Source organism: Suricata suricatta, chromosome 2, assembly GCF_006229205.1.
Source record: "Suricata suricatta isolate VVHF042 chromosome 2, meerkat_22Aug2017_6uvM2_HiC, whole genome shotgun sequence".
Lineage (NCBI taxonomy): Eukaryota > Metazoa > Chordata > Mammalia > Carnivora > Herpestidae > Suricata > Suricata suricatta.
The window spans coordinates 173,415,776-173,435,663 of record NC_043701.1 but is presented as its reverse complement, the minus strand read 5'-3'; the positions used below and the strand labels follow the sequence as shown (position 1 = coordinate 173,435,663).

General features: G+C 43.0%; 1 protein-coding gene across 1 annotated transcript in view; it reads left to right on the top strand.

Annotated features, from left to right (window-relative positions):
- Positions 1–19,071, top strand: part of PDZD8 (PDZ domain containing 8) — a 76,934-nt gene extending 57,863 nt beyond the window's left edge. The window contains exons 4-5 of the mRNA XM_029932662.1: positions 12,629–12,791; positions 16,686–19,071. Coding sequence (XP_029788522.1) covers positions 12,629–12,791; positions 16,686–18,886 — 2,364 coding nt within the window. The 3' untranslated portion in view covers positions 18,887–19,071. The remainder of the gene's footprint in view (positions 1–12,628; positions 12,792–16,685) is intronic.
- Positions 19,072–19,888: the final 817 nt, after the last annotated feature.

Genomic DNA, 19,888 nt, shown 5'->3' with positions numbered 1-19,888 from the left:
AAGTGTCTATTCATGTCTTCTGCCCATTTCTTCACTGGGTTATTTGTTTTTTGGGTGTGAAGTTTGGTGAGTTCCTTGTATATTTTAGATACTAGCCTTTTATCTGATATGTCATTTGCAACTATCTTTTCCCATTCTGTCAGCAGTTTTTTTAAAGAGGGGAAGGCAGGTCCACTCTCTGTAACCCGTGAGGAGGTGGGGGTGCTGGAGAACTGGCCTGGTGCAGAAAAGGTAGACAGAGGAAGACCGGGCAGGTGTGTGCACAGAAGCATGGTATCACACGTAAATTGTGCTGTACAGGCTCATAGCCCGTCTGCAGCAACTCATAGTTGAGTCTGTGCTTTCAATTTTTAAAAAATGTGGGCAGCAAAACCACTGCAGATGAACGCAGTGGTAGTTGAATGCTGCACTGAGTACAAAATGCCCTTCCAAAAAAATGTTTCATGATGGGAGCTGAACTGTGCAGACGGCTCCTTCTTCAAAGCCTTCCTTTCGCAGAGCCGGATGCTGTTGGTCACCTCGCTGTCACCTGTCACCCTGCTTCTCAAAAAAGAAAGCTCCTATTGGAAGCCCTTATGTGGTTTCAGGCCATCACCGCCCCGAAGCGCCCACTTCTGGTCTGGCCACCCGGACAGAGCCCTAATAAGTGTTACTTCCTTCTTTGTTTAATCATGGTGTCCTGGGTCCTTAGCCACTGCATGGGAAAGGGAAGGGACGAGCGGGAATTAGTGTCAGTCTGCCCAGCGAGGTGGGCAGGAAGGAGTCCCCAGAGCCCTCCTGCCAGGTCCTGGCCCCGCAGCGGGGCGAGCAGCCTGGAGATGCCCGCCTCGGACCTGTTTCTGCATTTCTCACCATGTTGTCCGTTCCAGGTTGGCATCTCTCTCATGGCCACCCGCTGCGGTGCCGGCCAGAGCTGTCCAAGTCACAGGGTGCTCATCTGCATGGCAGGGTTCTCGGAGAGAAGCAAGAACTGTGTATGATTTCATTTTTAGAGCCTCAGTCTTCAGTTAGCAATGTATGAAGTGCATCTTTCTCCGTGTTCACATTTTGGTTACGTAAATAAAACGTATCCATGGGAGAATTCTATTTTCAGACTCCTTCGGTTCGTGTTTTATGGCCTTGGGTTTCAGGCGTAGAATACTTGAGCTTTGGGCATTTGGGTCATCTACATGAGTGACCTATAAAAAGAAAAAGCACTTAATGGCTTACAAATATTTGTATCCTTATGAAACTTTTTTGTGAATGGTATGTTTTACAGCAAATAAACTTTGAAGCAGTTTGAAACATTTTTCAACATTTGATTGTTTAGATTTTTTTTTTGAGGGACAAAAGCCTTCCTCTTTGTGTCCTCTTCCCATCATGAAACCTGGTGTTTTTTCCCAGGGGGCTTGATTAGATCAGTGTGGATTAAGTATTACTCACATTCAAGATTGCAGCCATGTTACAGTATCAAGTAGTACATCCAAATGCTTCTTAAACCATAGTTACCGTTTATTAGCTTTGAATATCTTGGGCATAAAACTGGTGGTGGAATTGATATTAGGCTTCTTTCTCTTGAAAGGTCTTTTAGTCGAATGAACCGGGACTCCTTCCCTCTTCACTAGACTGAACCTGTCAAAGAGCTGCCCTCCTGAACTTCCATTGCTTCAGATTTGTCATGGCAGCTTCCGTCTCCTCCCTCAGACCCGCTGCTCTCACTGTTGCCTCCAATCCTGATCCAGCCTGATCACCTAATCCTTCAAGTGTCAAATTATGTATGTGTTAGGCATGCCTTCCTCGCTCTCTAAGTGTTAGTTAGGTGATTCCTGTTAAATCACACATGAATTATTGTAATTATCTGTTCACACCTGCATAGGCAGGTGAGCGAGGCGCGCGAGGGAGGCTCATCCGTGTTGTTCAGGGCTGTACCTCGAGGCCAGGTGCCGAAGCATTTGGATGAGTAAGTGAATCAGCTGGTAGCTTTCTTCCCATTCCTTTTCTTTCTCGGTAGCTTTGCTCTAGGTTTTGTCAAATGTGTGTTTCTTAGGTCAACAACTGATTTTTCTGAAAACGTTACCTCCATTTTATCTTCTGAAGAAGAGTTATAGGATACACCAGTGTGTCTGAAGATCATTAATGCCTCTACGAATTCTGGTAGAAATGGTATTGGTTACATTATGGGCCAGGAAGACTGGGAATGGTTATTTGAACTTAAAAGCCTGCTGACAAAAGTGTCATTCTGTGCTGGCATCGTGTACCTATGTGTACAGGTGCGTCATTCCTCCCGTCCCTGCCCCCGCCACGCTGCTGAAAACCTGGGAAGTTGTTCTCACGACGTCTTCTTCAGAAATTTATTTGATGAAAGAATACTCAAAAGTTTACCTGGTCACAGTAATTTAGGGTCTTTCACTGAGTGATTCTGTTTTCTGTTTTGAGGGGGGTTTGGTTTTTTTTGTGTGGCTTTTTTTTTTTTGTTATTTTTTTGGTTTTTTGCTCAATGTTAAAAGCTTGTGTAGGAGGGAACAGTTTTTAAAATAGCTATATTGATGTGTTATTAAAACATATCTTCTTCTCATCCATTATATGAAATGATGTGCTTGTTAGGAAGGGATTAAAAAATCAATACGTTGTTTTCCCCCCAGGTAAAAATACAACATCCCAGCTGGGTCCGAGAAAGGCTAAAAGGATGTCAGAGAATGAGAGCTCTTAAAGGCTGTCTGGGTGTTTTTACTAAATTGCTCCCCACAAGATAGATGCACACACAGCTAGAATTTTTTAACCTGTGTCCTGACATTATTGGTGAAGTTAAATGCAAGCTGTCTGCAATCTTTGTCTGTACTGACTTGTGATTCAGCTCATGTAATTGCTCTTTGGTTAATATGTGTCAGCAGTTCTTGACAGTTGATAAACTTGCTTTTGTATAGAATTCAAAAAATACAAGCAATATTTTTACTCCAGTTGAAATCTATTTTTTGGCTTTAACAAAATTCAGGCCGATTCATACAAGCTAGGCCACAGAGAAAACACTCTTTCCTACTTTTATGATGTATTTGTAGCTTTCCAGGTTAATAGATGCGGCACTTTGAGTTTACGGAGGGGTTGTCCATGACAGCCTCTGACACAATGCCGGTAAGCTAGAACTGGTTTGAAACAGACGCCTCCTATAGCCAGCCGAGGCCGGAAAGAGGTGCTTGTTCTGGGGACACCATGGTGTTGCCGTGGGTTCCATGGGCCGGTGTGAGGGCCCCTGTTCGTGGTTTTGTGGGTTAAGTTCTGCTTAAATTCATCTCCCTAGATCCTTCTCCCTCTTCTTCTCCTCCCTCTACCTCTTCCTCCCTCTCCCCTGCCCCTCCACCTCTCCCCCTCATTCCTTTCCCCCTCTAGCTGTTCATATACTTTATTTTTCACTCTGCAGACAGTCTTTGTTTCCCAGTTCATAAGATACACAGATGCCTGCAGCTGCCGTTACATTTATCCCATTCAAGGAATCTCTGAACCTGAATTCCCACCATCCAGGAACGACTCTGATTGGTCCAACTTGGGTCAGGTGTGTGCCCTGGACTGTCTCATGAGGCAGAGCAGTGGAATCGTGTTATAGACGCATGGCTGTTCCCACCATAACCGTCTTGGGGATTAGAGAGTTGCAGAAATAGACCCAGAGCAGGGGAGAACATGGCAAAACATAAGTGTTTTTATTAAACACATAGTGTTTAATATGTACTAATTTACTAATTTCTCTTTCTCTTATAACATCAGTCATGCCACGGAGTACAGTTTTAAACAGCAAATAGATATTAATAGATGTTTGCAAACTCTAAATACATTTATTGTATGATACAGGGCTTTTTCTCTCTTAGATATCAGAACACATAGGATTCTATGATACGCTCTATGAAATACTGCTGCTTTTTCCTAGTAAAATGTGTTGCTAGGAATTTTGTCTCCCATTAAATCTCAACTGATAATCCTCATGATGGTTTTAGTTTCCTGATGTTGATCAGAATGCATCTCCCTCTCTTCCTCTAACAATATTACTGTGCCCTAGAACGGTAGCCTGTCCTACCCCTCCCCCACTGCCGGCCCCAGCTCCCTACCCTGTCTGTTCAGAGTCTCCCTGTGCTTGAAGGTGGAACCTAAATGCCATCTGTTTCCATGAAGCCTTCCCAGCCCACTCATCCGGGGGCAGTCTCCACTCCCCCCGAGTCCTCGGGACCCCGTATCCACACGTGTCTTGTGACATGCTGTGTGTACTCCAGTCTTGAATTGTCACTCAGACAATCTCGAAAACAACGCTAGTGAATATTTAGATATATTGACCACAATGCTTCCAAGCCTCTGATGAAGGTAGGGTCCTTGCGGTCTGAACAGCCTCAGGACCCTGGAGTTTATGTATTTATATCACCGCAGACGTGGATTCGGGGGATTTGTCTTAAAGCTTCCAGACAAATTCCATGCATTTAACCAGATGACTGTTTTAAGTTGGAAAGGTGTTGTGACCTCATATATTACCTCCCCATTTATTATTTATTATCTTGTTCTTCACTTGGGACACCGAGGGGACCAGGTTTTCCTTGTTTTCTAAAAAGAAAAATGTAAAGTACACTTGCATGTTTACAGAGATTTTCATTGAAAAGCTTTACAGAGGTTAATGTTTCCTTAATTGTAGTTTATCGTTTGTAGCAGAGGATCACCCAGATTTTGGTAGAACTTAAAAATATCTGGTTGGCTTTTTTGAGGAAAGGAAAAGTTACTACATGATGATTATTGGAATTGGCCCCAGGTCTCCCACCTTAATGTATACCTGTATTTGTTACTGCAGATATTTTGCCTTTACTTCCATCCCTCGTTTTTCTCTCTCTCTCTCTTTTTTAAATGTTTATTTATTTATCTTGGTCGATAGAAAGAGTGCGAGCAGGGGAGGGACCGAGAGAGACACACACAGAATTCGAAGCAGGCTCCCGGCTCTGAACTGTCAGCACAGAGTTCAGTGCCGGGCTCAAACTCACAAACTGCAAGATCATGACCTGAGCTGCAGTCGGATGCTTAACTGACTGAGCCACCCAGGCGCCCCTCCCCTTTCTCTTTTTTTAAGGAAGATTTCATGATCAGCACCCCAAGAGCAATGCAGTACTGTTCCATGATTATTTTTTTCTTCATAATACTTTCTTTGTCCATAAGAACTATAGTTTTTCTGTCACTGCTATTCTTTCATTTGATTTGTCTTTAGTCTCCTGTTCAGAGGAAGCTTTATAATGAGATGAAAACTTTCAATTTTGTGGAAAAGTAGATATTTACCACCATTAGTGTAATTTCTGCTCTTTGGAAGTAAGGACCAGGCTCAAGCCCATTATACTTGTAAAGGGTTTGAACTGGCTGTTCTCTTACTAAACATCATGGACATCAGTGACCATCTTTGTCTTTTCTAAGACCAAGAAGTCTGTCATATCGTCAGAAAGTTAGCTTCTCAATCTTTAGCCTGTAAAACTAAGTTAACGTTGGCCCGATAGAAGATAGTTGGAGTATTCTAATGTCCTGAATCAATGTTTCATGATACTTTGGCTGTAGATTGAGTGCACTCACAGCAGACTGGCTCACTTCCTTTTTGTGTCCCCACTTTTAACCAGTAGTACTGTTTTGCCAATAGCAATAATACTGAACCTTTTCAGAGCTCCACATCTGAAATAGATACCTTATTTTACCAGTGACATTTGGAAAGATTAACACTTGCCTAGTCGTAGGCAAGGATTATTGTAGACATCAGCATGTAGGTACCTCACTCCTAGGTATGTCAGGATGAAACTTTTCAAACTAGAGCATTTTACGTAACTGTAATAACCATTATCACATGCGTGAAAATTATTCCCTAGTTAACCTAATATTCAGTCCATATAAAAATGCCCCCAGGGTCCCACAAATATTTTTGTTGCCTTATTTTTATTTTTAAATTGGTATCAGATCCAGATTCATACATAACATTGGGTTGCTCTGTGTCTTTTTTTTTCCTTTTAAGTGAAAACAATTCCTCTACCTTTTTGGGGGAGTGGGGTGGTTGCAAAAGGTGATTTCTCTACTCTTACTCCTTCTGCATTTATTAATTGGCTTCTTTTTGGCAGGAGGTAAGTGGTGGGGTAAAGAAAAACTTTCCTTCAGGGAGCCTGGGTGGTCCAGTCAGTTAAGCATCAGACTTCCACTCAGATCGTGACCTCACAGTCCATGAGTTCGAACCCCAAGTCGGGCTGTGCTGACAGCTCAAAGCCTGGAGGCTGCTTCAGATTCTGTGTCTCCTCTTTCTGCCCCTCCCCTGCTCATTTCTCCCCCCCTCTCTCCCCTTCTCTCTCAAAAATAAATGAACATTAAAAAAATTTTATGAAAAAAACTTTCCATCAACTGGGCATTAAATAATAATGGATAGATGAATTTAAGAGCTAATCATAGAAGCCGTACTTAACATAAATTCTACATTTAAAAAAACTCCCATGTAAAACCAAACATTATATGAGACAGCAAATGTGATAATGCTCATCTTTACAATAAACAGTATATAGTTATGATTGTAAACATTGCTAATTTTTAGCTTTTACAAACTTGATAGCTTAATTATAGTTAGAAAATTAATATAATACTTATCAACTTTGATGGTAGAGTTTTAGAAGGAAGAAGATGTAAAGAGGAGAGGTGAAGAGAAAGAAGTCCTAATATCAAGAAAGATGAAATAAAAAGAAATATAAGTGTACTGATTAAAATTATAAAGAAGTTATGTAGAGGAACTAAGACTGTGTAACTCTTGAAATTTGGGGAAAGGAGTATGGGGGTATACCCTTATCTGTTCTAGCAGGAAGTCACTGGATTGTCTATAATTTGATACATTAGGAGATAATGATGTATTATCTAGAGGAAAAAAAGTTAATCTCTAAACAACCAAAGGAGTTGGAAGGTGGTTGCTGTGGGGTGGGGGGAGGGGCTTGGAAAGAGAGGACCGTTGCATTTTGGTATAAGTTGTTTTGTGTATTTGATTTTTTTAACCATATGCATGATAAAAATTAAAAGTTTATTCATATTCTTTTTTAACAGTACATAAAAGTGTAACCCAAATTTTAGTTTTAAGTGTTGTTTTTTTTTCCCCCAGACACATTTTGTTCTTGCTTCTTATATTTATGTCTGGTTTAATTCTGTATCTACAATGTAGTAATTCTAGCAATCTGTACTTAAGAGTTAGTATGCATTTGGTTGACAGAAGTTAAATGGAAAAACCATCTAAATGTTGCTCTCCTTCCTGATTGACTTTAGGACCGTCTAAATTCATCCCAAGTTGTTTTTATTAACTTAAGTAAATTGGAAAACTAAGGGTTATCTGAATGAATTATCAATAATCTGGTAATTTCTTTAAGAAGACATAGAAGTATCTTAAGGCAAAAAATGGGATATTGGGTGTTTTCTTTGTTTTTGCTTTATTTTTAATAAAGCAAATTTAATAGCTTTATTAAGGTATACTTTAAATGCAGTAAATTCACTAGTGTACAGTTGGTGAATTTTGGTAATTGGATACAATCATGTAACCTTCACCCTAATCAAGATAAGGAATATTCCCATCGCCTTGAAATTTTTATTTGTGCTACTGTATGCCCTCAAGCTGCAGTCTCCAACCCCCCAGTCCTGGACAGGTACTAATCTGCTTTCTGTCACGATATGTCTGCCTTTCCTAGAATTTCATACAAATTGAATTATAGAATATATGGTTTTTTAGGTTTGACCCCCTTCACTCCACCTCCTTAAGAGTGATCTACGTCGTGTGTGCTGTACGTAGTAAGCCTCGAAATCAGAGAGTGTAAGTCCTACATCCTTGTTCTATTTGAGGATGGGTTTGGTTATTCTAGGTCCTTTATGTCTCTTTGACGTTGCCTCCCCAAAGGCCTGTAGAAATTTCCATTTGAATCTGTAGATAAATTTGGGAAGAATTGGCATCCTAATAGTAATGAGTTTTCCAGTTTGTGAATGTGGTCTTTTCATTTATTTTGGTGTCTTTAATTTTCCTTTGCAGTGTTTTATACTTTTTAGCATACAGGTCCTATACATCTTTCATTAAATTTAAATCATTTTTAGGCTGTTTTCTAATTGTTGCTAATAGACACTCATTTGTCTTTTCTTTATTGACATTGTAGTCTGTGACCTAATTTTACTTATTAGTCTTAATAGTTGTTTTTTAGATTTCTTGGGATTACTCATGTATAAGATCATCTTATCTGCAAATAAAGACCATTTTTCTCTTTTTTCCAATCTTAGCCTTTCCTTATGTCATTACCCTGCCTATACCCTCTTAATACTAAATTGAAATGGTAAGAGCAGAAGTCATTTGCTCCTTATCTTAGGTAGAAAACTTTTGAGTGTTATGTTACTTGTAGATTTTTGTAGATGCCCGCAATCAGGTTTAAGAGGCCCCTTGCATTTCTAGTTTGTTCAGGGCTTTTATCGTGAGTGGATATTGGGGGGGGGGGGGGGCTTTTTTCTTTTTTTTTTTTTTCCTTTATTTTTTTTGCAGCTATTGAATTATGTGATTTTCTCCTTTGTTTTCTTAATATGGTAAATTATATTGGTTGATTCCTGGCTGTTTAAATCAACCTTAATAAGTTCTGCATATCAGTCAGCTCCACTTGGTTCTGATTATTTTCTTTAAATTGTTGGGTTGAATTCTCTAAAATTTTTTTAGAAAATTTTACATCTGTGTTTGAACATTAGAAATATTAGTCTGTAGTTATGCTTTCTTGTTTTGCGTCTGTCTGGGTTTGGGGATTCCGGGATTCCGGGAGAACACATGATTTGGGAAGTGTTGCCTCCTTTTCTGTTTCTAAAAGATTCTGGGTAAGATTGCTGTCTCTTTCTTGAGAATTCATCAATGAAGCAGTCAAGACGTGGAGTTTGTTGTGGGGGTGAGGGCTGGGGAAGGTTTATGAATTTGATACAGTTAACAGAGATGGAGTTATTCAAAATTTCTGTCTACTAAGGTTTTGTCATTTGTATCTTTTGAGGAAATCATTCCAGTGCATCTAGAGGTTGTCAAATGTATTGGCATAAAATTGTCCATAACATGGCCTAATTCTTTTTTACTGTCTGTAGTTATAGTCTCTCTTATTTTAATTTTGGTAATCTGTGGTTTTTTTTTCTTCATGAGGCTAGCCTAGATCAGTTTTATTGACTATTTCATTATTCAACTTTAATGATAGATTTCTCTGTTATTTTTCTAGTTCATTGATTTCTGCTCTTTCTTCTTCCCTTCTATTTTGAGATTTCGGATTTAAGGTAGGAACTAAGATCACTAATTTTGGAATTTTCCCCCCTAAAATAAACAGTGAAAGCTGTCAGTTCCTGGTAAACACAGCTTGCGTTGCTTCCTACAGACTTTGATAGTTTGTTTTCATCATTCATTGAGTGTTTTTAAATTTTTCTTCTCATTTCTTCTTTGACCATGAATTATTTGGAAACTTGTTCTTTTACTTTCCAAATATTCGGGGTTTTTCTGGTGACTTTATTGTTAGTTGATTGAACATATCTTGAATTTCAGTGTTTTAAACTTACTGACACTTGTTTTTTGACCTAGCACATACTGGTGAATTTACCGTGTCCACTTGAGTGTGTCTTTGTCATTACCCGGTCTAACGTCCTGTAAATGTCATGTCCGGGATGAGAGTGTTCAGATCACCTTTGCTTATTTTTTCTGGTTATATTGGTTGCTGAAAGAGGGGGGGGGAAATAGGTTACGCCTCCAGTGGCAGGTTTGGTGGGGGTACCTGCGTACGAGCGTGGGAGTACTTAGTGGTCATGTCTGATGGCCCGCCACAGGGCTCATTGTGCCTTGTTCTGTGTTTTGGTGCTGACTTAAAATTTCCCATGATAAAAACCAAAACCTCTCAGGGAATGAGGTGGCATATTTGAGGGAGTGCATGCCACATGCTCCACCAGATATAGAACCAATATTTAGGATTTCTGCTTATTTTCACCTCATCACTTAGAGTTGTGTTTGGCATATGTTTCATAGGACATGGTATACCCAGTAGTCATGTCTGTGATTTTAAAGTACATATCCATGTGTATGGGAGAGAGTATAGATCTCTGGCTGTTCTTGTTTAAACAGAATTTCACCCCAATGGACAGGTCAGTTTTGTTCCCAAAGTCATGATATCATTTGGGTACTCTTGTAAACCTTATTGTAAATTTTACATGAAAAACGTTTTCATGATACTCATTTTTAAATGTTTTGTCAGGTTTTTAATAGGTGTTTTTATACTCGTAAAACTTCTGTCAGAACATAATTAAATTTTTAGTTTTCTGCTTCAGAGAAGGCTTTGACTATAATCCCAAAATTAGGTCAGCAGCGTGAGCTTAGAAGGAAACAAAACAATTTTATCAAGAAAGGAGGCAAAAGAAATAGTGACTTAAGTTTGGTTCCCTGTGTAAGTATGAAATCGGTACTATTACTATTAATCGGTAGTAAAAGGCGGGGTCAGGCAGTAATGTTGCATCCGCCCCCACTATTCCGCTGAAAACCTTATCCTTCTCCATCTGGAATGTTTACTTCAAGGATCATTTGAAATAGGAAAAGCAAATGGAATAACATGGTTGGGTGGTAGAAAATAAACTGAATTACACAAAACCCTGTACTGGCCCCATTTCCCTCCTCAGCCTCATCCACCCATCCTCTGTTCCATGGTAAGAACAAAGAGTAAATCACAAAAAAACACATTGCAAGTGTTTTTAAAATTTACAGTTCTCAGACTCATACAATTTAGTTTTTTGCCCATTTGGTACTGTTAACTTTCTGATATTGGAAAAAAATTTACATTGTAAGTTTTAGCTTTGGCACTCTGTATATTAAGAATATATTTATGTTTGTGGATTTGAGAGAATGTATGAGTAAGGGCTTTTTTAAAAGTGAAAACTACTGTTAACATTATAAGGTGATTATTACTATATCATAAGACAAGAATTGGACAGATGTTCTTTGGAGATTCCAATACATACTTTTTGGGAAGTGTTGTTTGTTTGTAAACCTTTAGATAATCAAAAACTTGACTGACTGCATTTCCTAGTTCTTGAGGATAATGTGATTAAGATTCTCCTTCATCTAAAAGCAACTCTATAAAATCTGGTAACTTCCATATTAAAAAACAATTTCCAGGGATGTCTGGGTGGCTCAGTTGGTTAGGCATCCAACTTGGGCTCATGTCAGGATCTCGCGGTTCATGAGTTCGAGCCGCACAGAGGGCTGTCCTCGGTCAGCACAGAGCCCTTCTCGGATCTTCTAACCCTTCTCTCTCTGCCCTTCCCCTGCTTGCACTTTCTCAAAAGTAAACATCAAACAAAACCAAAACAAAACCAGTTTCCAGTAAGGTTTCTTTTATTGCCCAACACCGTAGGTACGAGAATTAAATTTCTAGCAATTATTAAGTGGGGTTTATTTATGAAAGCAATATAGACAGTGTTGTATTTGGATATCAGCAGGTTATTTGGCCAGACCCTCATGAGATACCTTGAAGACCAGAACTAAGAAACACAGACTAACTGACAATACAATTAGACTGATTTGTAGTTTATTTAATTTAATAAACACAGATTGAATTCTTGTCATCTAGAAGGATATAGCATTCAATCCTTTTTTTTCTAATCAGTAATTTGAATGAGGATAGATAACATGTGGTATTGTCTTTTTAGTTCACAGATAATGTGAATCTGGGACACATTGATAAATTGGGTGACATTTGTTTAGAAAACAAAATGATCTTAATGGGATATCCTTTTCTAACTCATCAATAAGATACATCTTAATAAAACAAATGTAAACTCTTTTGGCCTCCCAGAAGATAATTTAATACATCATAAAAACATCTGATGACATAGAAGATATTTTCCATTCTTTTTCAAAAAACCAAGATTTCGAGGCGCCTGACTGGCTCAGGTGGTGGAGCACACAACTCTTGATCTCAGGGTCATGAGTTCAGGCCCCATATTGAGTGTGGAGCCTACTTTAAAAAAGTTTAAAACAAAAACACAAGATTTAGAATTATATTCACAATGGGATCTCAATTTTGTGTTACGATATATATACATTAGAAAGTACAACATGGGGCGCCTGGGGGGCTCAGTCGGTTAAGCGTCCGACTTCAGCTCAGGTCATGATCTCACGGTTTGTGGGTATGAGCCCGGCATCGTGCTCTATGCTGACAGCTCAGAGCCTGGAGCCTGCTTCAGATCCTGTGACTCCTTCTCTCTCTGACCCTCCCCTGCTCACGCTGTCTGTCTCTCTCTCTTTCTCTCTCTCTTGAAAAAAAAAGTAAGTACAAAGTACAATATACATAACAGTTCTGGATGGTATCATTAGGAGTGGTTTTCTTTTCATTTTTGCCTATTTCCAAATTATCTACAGTGGTCATGGATCTTAAATAAGACACACTGAAGATAAAGTGTTTGTTTTGTACCCCGAATGTGCAGTCTGGCCGTATGCTAATTTATATTGTCACAATAACAGCCACTCTGTTGTTTGTAAAACTAGTCACCACAGTGCAGCAGTCAGCAGCCGCTGCAGCACGCACAGTGGGTTGTTTTCGCGCTCCCCTACCGTGAGCCATTGACTGTTTTCATTGTTTTCTCTTTATCAAAGGTTGAATTAATAAAGGGGAGCCTGCAGAGTGTCGGACTGACACTGCGTCTTGTCCAGTCACCTGACGGGTACGCCGGGCATGTCGTCATTGAGACGGTGGCCCCAAACTCGCCTGCTGCACTTGCAGATCTTCAGCGGGGAGACCGGCTGATCGCTATTGGAGGTAATTGTGCCGGCGTGCAACTTCACGTTTATAGAGCGATCCGAGAGCAGACGTGCGTGTGTGACTTTTATAATGGAAAGAGAATAACTTCATTAAGAATAAAAATCTGAAGGAAGCACATAGGGCATTTTAGTCCTAACATGTAAATCTTTAAAATACTTCATCCTCAGACCACTCATCTGTAAGTTTCTCTAATTTTCCTTTCTTTCCCACCTTCTGCTCCTCTAGTGTTCAGTGATTATGAAAGAAAGGGCAGGTCCGCCGTTACTTCTGTGTAACCTCCACCTTAACTGCTGTGGGCCTGAACTTGTCAGTATTAGCACTGTGACCCTCATCACTTAGGACCAGATATGAACAGGAGAGAGACTAATATTCCTTGTCCACGAGGGCACACTTGCACGGTCCTATGGCCCCATATGAATGGCTCTGTTGTCCCTGATGGGCCGGCCACAGCCAGCCACTTGTTGATGTGCTGTCCTGAGAGCACAGCCTAAGTCACTCCTGCTGGGGGAGGAGTGTCGCCTGCATGCGTTCCTAGCAGTTGGATTGGTTGCCACATGAACTGTTGACAGGCAGAGTATTCACTGGGGCATTTATATAACATGTATAATACATGTATACAGGACACATTTATGAATGAGTAGGACTCTCTGCAGACACTGGGAAAAACTTTTGTCCAAACCTTTTCAGACTTTGTAGGACCTCTCCCCAAACCCGCCCCAGTCTAGGCTTGTCAGGAGATCTCTTGAACACGTGGTCGGTCACCGCTGGGCTTCTGAAGACAATGTGGTATCTTTCTCTTACAGCTAAGATAATCAGCAACAAGGTAGGTCAGTTTCTCAAGCGAGTTTTTCTTAGTTACACGTTAGAGAAACTCTGCCTTTGATTCAAATCTGTCACCACAGGAAAATAATGAACAGCATTTAGTTGCACACCAGGAAGCCTGAGCAAGGGAGCGTTTTCACATGCAGATCCCTTGGGTCACTCACAGGCGCGCCCACCCTCCTGGCCTTCCAGCCGCCCACGCGGGGTGTGAAACACGGCTTCTGCTTCGGAGCCGGCGGGGCCCAGGACCGTGCATTCTCACGGGTGCCCAGACACCACTGCTGGTCGTCGGCACCGAGGACAGCGGAGCCACAGCGCAGCCTCCTGTTACGTAGTTGTTCTACGGAGACCTCGCCCTTTAGTCCCCCTCAGCTCAGAGCTAGAATTTGGTATGCTTTTTTTATGGCCACACCTACCCTTGTTCTGGTTTTACCTCAGGGTATTTTTTTTCCCTCTATGTCATTTTATGAAAGGTTTTTGTTTTCAGCTACACATAGTAAATATCTTATCAAAAATAAATAAACCCAAGCAATATAAATGTATACAGAGTGAAGGTCACCCCGTTATAGGTAACATTTGTAGAAACAAAATATTTACTGAGGTAAGGGGCAAGTATAATACATTTTTTATGAGTATACTTTGCTTATGCAGGCATATAATTTTTTAAAAACTTAGTAATGGGATTGGTGGTTGAAACAAGATTGGCAATATGCTTATTATATTTGAAGCTCGATGATGGAGTTTATTTTTCCTTTTTCTCCTCTTTTGGGTATATTTGAAACATAGCAAAAGAAAAGGAACCCAGATTCGGCCAGCCTGTCCTGAGCAGACCGGTGGCTGACTCCACAGAGGTCCCGGCGGCGGGGAGGGACGAGGGCAGGCGTCTGGGCAGAGGACCAGCTTCGGTTGAGGTTTCCCTGCTGTGGCTCGCCAGGCGCACCTGTGTTTCACTTCTGACCGCAGTTTTGCTGGAACTTAGTGTGGTTAGAGGCAGGAGCACCCCGGATGAATCACCAAGAGGCATATTCGAAAGCTTCAGGTTTCAGTGTGACGAGTTTCTACGCTGAAGATTCTTGAGCCAAAGCTTTAGGGAAATGGGGGAGCGGTATGTGTAGTATTAAGACCGAGGAGGTCTGAGGAGTCACAACAAGGAGCTGTGGATTTTTTTTTTTTTTTTAATTGAAGCCAGTGCTCAGGTGGGTTTTCCCAGCGCGGGGAAGGGGCGAGGACTCGCTCCCACAGACCTGGGAGCTGCTTGGATCTGGGGCATCAGCAGTCGGGGGGGTGCAAACTGGGTTCCTGGGGAGGGTGGCAGGTTGATTCACATAGTTAGAACAGGAGAACGAGAAGGTCAGAGAGGGGTTTTAATTGTGCTGCGCTTGTCATGTCGAAGAAACATCCAGGTGCCGATCTCCAGAAGCAGTGAGGGACGTAGGACTAGGGTAAAGAAGAGGGGAGAGAAACCACTGAGAGGAGTGTGATCCAGGAAGACCGCGAAAAGGAAGAGAACTATGTCAGGCAAAACCGCAAAACCGTGAGGACGTTTGCGTACAAGGGGCAGATACAGGTGGAGGGAAAAAAAGCAGAGATGGTCAGAACCAAATTAGTACAGTGTTGGGAAAAGCAAGAAAAAGGTTTTATTTTTTTGTTTATTTTCGATGGAGAGACAGAGCACGAGTTGGGGGAGTGGGAGAGAGAGAGGAGACACGGAATCCGAAGCAGGCTCCAGGCTCTGCGCTGTCAGCACACAGCCCGATGCGGGGCCCAAACTCATGAGCCACGAGGTCATTTACCTGAGCCGAAGACAGACCTTCAGCCAACTGAATCACCCAGGCGCCCCAAAAATTTTAAAGGAGAAGGAAGAGAAGAAAAACGAGAGCCAGGGTAGCTGCTGGAGCACAGCTATGAAGAAGGTGGGGAGGAGGGCCCAGCATGCAGGCTACTCCGTCCTCACAGACAGGCTCATAGTAAAAGTGACTGGCTACTTGTTCTCGTCAGTAAGGAGAGGTCGGTCACCTACCAAATAAAAGGCCGAGGGGGGCGGTGCGCCTGGGTGGCCCTAGGGAGATGGGTGGGGAAGGCAAGATGGGATCAGAAAGCCGGGGAACAGAAGAGGGAAGGGCTAGGGCAGAAGAATCAGGAATCTTGATGTGAACATCAGCACAATCTTGAGATTAGTCCTGGAGAGAAAAGCAAGTGGTTATCAGACCAGCTGACTCAGGATAGCCGAGGAGGAAAGACTGGGCCTGGAAATTACCTCCAAACATTGTTAGGATTGTACAAGGTGGGAAAGAGGAGACTGGGAGCAAAGACTAACTGCAAGTGGAAGACCTTTGATGTGGGAAATTCCAGGTGATAGGCAGGTCTTGCCTGGGCAGCTGCTGTAGGAGAGGGTCTGGGTGGAGGAACTGTGAGGTCAGCCTGTTAGGTCGGCTGATGTTACTCTGATTTAGGGTGACCCTGAGACCTTCGGGAAGCAAAGACCCCTTCTCACCTACCTCCTCTAAGTCCTACAGAAAGGGGTGGCTTGGGTCAGGACTGCTGGGCGGGGGGTGGGACGAGGGAGGAAACAAATAGAGCCTTAAAGATTACCTAGATTAGAAGACTGCAGCGGAAGCCACTCGCTTTGACTGCCTCAGCAATGGGACAGGACGGCCCAAGAGAGAGGCAGAAGGGAGATTTTTCACTCTACGTCTTCCTGTACCTTTTGAATTTCAAGCTGCTAATGTGGCTCCTCTTAGAACATAATAAAATGAAAATTTAAGCTGATGCTGTGATGCAGATAGGAACCACCTTGTTTAACTTTAAGGCAGTTGGTGCTTTCTGGTCCTGACAGAAAGATTAGTTTGATGGGTAGGGTTAATAAACAGAATAGGTGACAGGGTCTGCTGTTCATGATCAAGTATTTTTGCTAAGTTCACTTCAGGCATTGGTCTCTGCATTTGACCGGGCGCCACAATTACGTACTGCTTTTCCATAATCGTGAACTAATGGCAGTTCTGTTCCGCAGAGTTAGAGGCCTTTCATTGCAGTAATTTACATATTTTCCCTTTTAAAATCCTACAACAGGTGTGAAAATCACCTCTACCCTGCAAGTGCTGAAGCTGATCAAGCAGGCCGGCGACCGGGTCCTGGTCTACTACGAAAGGCCCGTGGGCCAGAGCGGCCAGGGCGCCTCGCTGCAGGACCAGCTCGGACAGCTGGAGGAGCACTTCCTGTCGGCCGGGTGCCACCCCGGCTCCAAGGAGGAGGCGCCTGCACTGGCAGTGGATGCAGAAAACAGAGATTTGGACTCTGAATTCGAAGACCTGGCCGGTGATGTCAGAGCCCAAACTGAGCTCAAAGACGAGGCGCCATCAAGTCACAGTCCCAAACGTACCCCAACAACGCTTGCTGTTAAACCCCTTGGAACGATATCGCCGGTTTTGAACCGTAAATTAGCGGTAGGAAGTCACCCGCCCCCTCCAAAACCTCCATGCAAAGAAGGAAATAAACCCTCGGCCCTTAAAGCTTCTGAGATAACAGACCCGACGCCAGTGTCAAAGCCAGCCCAAGGATCTGCTTTCAAACCGCCCGTGCCGCCCCGACCACAAGTGAAAGTCCCTCTGCCTTCCGCGGACACCCCAAACCAGACAGAACCGGATGTTCCCGCCGAAAAGCCAGAAAAGGTGCTGCCCCCTCCTCCTGCAGAAAAACCTGCTGAAAAGCAAGCAAAAAGCACGGATCACACGGAGGATGCGGCTGCATCGAAGCAGCTCTCAGCCAAGCAGGAAGTGGCGAGAGAGTTCACGTCCGAGAGTTCCTGCCCTCCCAAGGACAGCTCGGATGACCCTCAGACGTGGGAGTCGTCGGAAATTCCTTACCGTAATAAGCTAGGAAAATGGACAAGAAGCGGAGCAACCTGTCTCTTTGACATAGAGGCCTGCCACAGGTACTTAAACGTGGCCCTGTGGTGCAGAGATCCCTTCAAGTTAGGGGGTCTTATCTGTCTGGGGCATGTCAGCTTAAAACTGGAAGAGGTGGCCCTAGGATGCCTGGCGACATCAAACATGGAATACCTGTCCAAATTCCGACTGGAGGCCCCCTCCCTGAAGGCCATGGTCTCGAGAACCGCCCTGCGCAATCTGAGCGTGCAGAAGGGATTCAACGACAAACTCTGCTTTGGTGACATTACGATTCACTTCAAATACTTGAGAGAAGGCGAGCCGGACCACCCTGCAGTCACCACCGTAGAGAAAGAGCAAGAGCCCCATTTGGTCGAAGAGCTTCCTGCCCTGCCTAAAGAGGAGCATCTCGTTGGACAGATGGGGCCGGCAGAAAACAAACATAGTTTCCAGGATACTCAGTTCCAGAACCCAACTTGGTGTGATTACTGTAAGAAAAAAGTGTGGACTAAAGCTGCTTCCCAGTGTATGTTCTGTGCTTACGTTTGCCATAAAAAATGTCAGGAAAAGTGTCTGGCCGAGACCCCTCTCTGCGGGGCAGCCGACAGGCGGACAGACCGGACCCTGAAAAACCTCAGGCTGGAAGGGCAGGAAACCTTTTTAGGCCTGCCTCCTCGTGTGGATGCTGAAGCTGGCAAGGCCGTCACTAAAACCACAGGCTTGACAAGACATATCATCAACACGAGCTCGCGTTTGTTAAACCTGCGCCAGGTGTCTAAATCTCGCCTTTCTGAACCAGGAACTGATCTGGTGGAGCCTTCACCAAAACACACACCCAACACATCAGACAACGAAGGCAGCGACACTGAGGTGTGTGGCCCGAACAGTCCTTCCAAGCGGGGAAACAGCACAGGAATTAAGTTGGTGCGAAAGGAGGGTGGTCTGGACGACAGCGTCTTCATTGCAGTTAAAGAAATCGGCCGCGATCTCTACAGGGGTCTGCCCACGGAGGAGAGGATCCAGAAGCTGGAGTTCATGCTGGATAAGCTGCAGAACGAAATTGACCAGGAGCTGGAACACAACAATTCCCTTGTTAGGGAAGAAAAAGAATCTACCGATACAAGGAAAAAATCGCTTCTTTCCACTGCTCTGGTCAAATCAGGTGAAAGACTACAAGCTCTAACACTTCTCATGATCCACTACCGGGCAGGCATTGAAGATCTGGAATCTTTAGAAGGTCTGTCTTTAGAGCAGCCCTCCAAAAAAATAAGCAAGTACACAGATGACACCGAGGAAGACCTTGATAATGAGATAGCCCAGCTGATCGACTCGCAGCCGTTCGGCGGCATGTCCGAGGACTTGTTCGGCCCTGCCGAGTCCATTTAGCGCACGCCCTCTCGAGCGATCGGGGCAACTTGCATCTAAAGTACCACAGATAAACCGCGTTCCGAACCCTCCGATGACGCACTTCGGCCCGCTTCTCCACACTCATTTGCTTGTGTAGGAACAAGAGTGAAAAAGGTGGTTTTCCAGCAAAAACATGACCAGCTCACTAAAATGGTTGTTTCAGATTGTGTTTATAGCTATGCTTTTTTTGGGTTTATACTGGGAGTTTATTTTTACTAATTTAACTTTTTCTAATTACGGAGCTAGGTAAGCGAACTTTTCGTGTTTATGTACGTGTGATGTCCCACTGCATTCTTTCCCTTCATCTTTGTTTTTGAATCAGTGTTCTATAGGATACTGTCCAAATTTTTATTTATTTATTTATTTATTTAATAGGTTATTGTCAAATTGGTTTCCATACAACACCCAGTGCTCTTCCCCACAAGTGCCCTCCTCCATGCCCATCACCCCCTTCCCCCCTCCCCCTTCAACCCTTGGTTCGTTTTCAGTATTCAGTAGTCTCATGGTTTGCATCCCTCTCTCTCCCCAACTCTTTCCCCCTTCCCCTTCCCATGGTCCTCTGTTAGGTTTCTCCTGTTAGACCTATGAGTGCAACCACAGCAATTTCCTATTCGACACATCCCCAAAGGCAAGGGAAATGAAAGCAAAACTGAACTATTGGGACCTCATCAAGATAAAAAGCTTTGCACTGCAAAGGAAACCATCAAGAAAACTAATAGGCAACTGACAGAATGGGAAAAGATAGTTGCAAATGACATATCAGATAAAGGGCTAGCATCCAAAATCTACAAGGAACTCACCAAACTCCACACCTGAAAAACGAATAACCCAGTGAAGAAATGGGCAGAAGACATAAACAGACACTTCTCCAAAGAGGACATCCAGACGGCCAACAGGCACATGAAAGGATGCTCAGCGTCACTCGTCATCAGGGAAATATAAATCAAAACCACACTGAGATGTCCAAATTCTTAAACCATT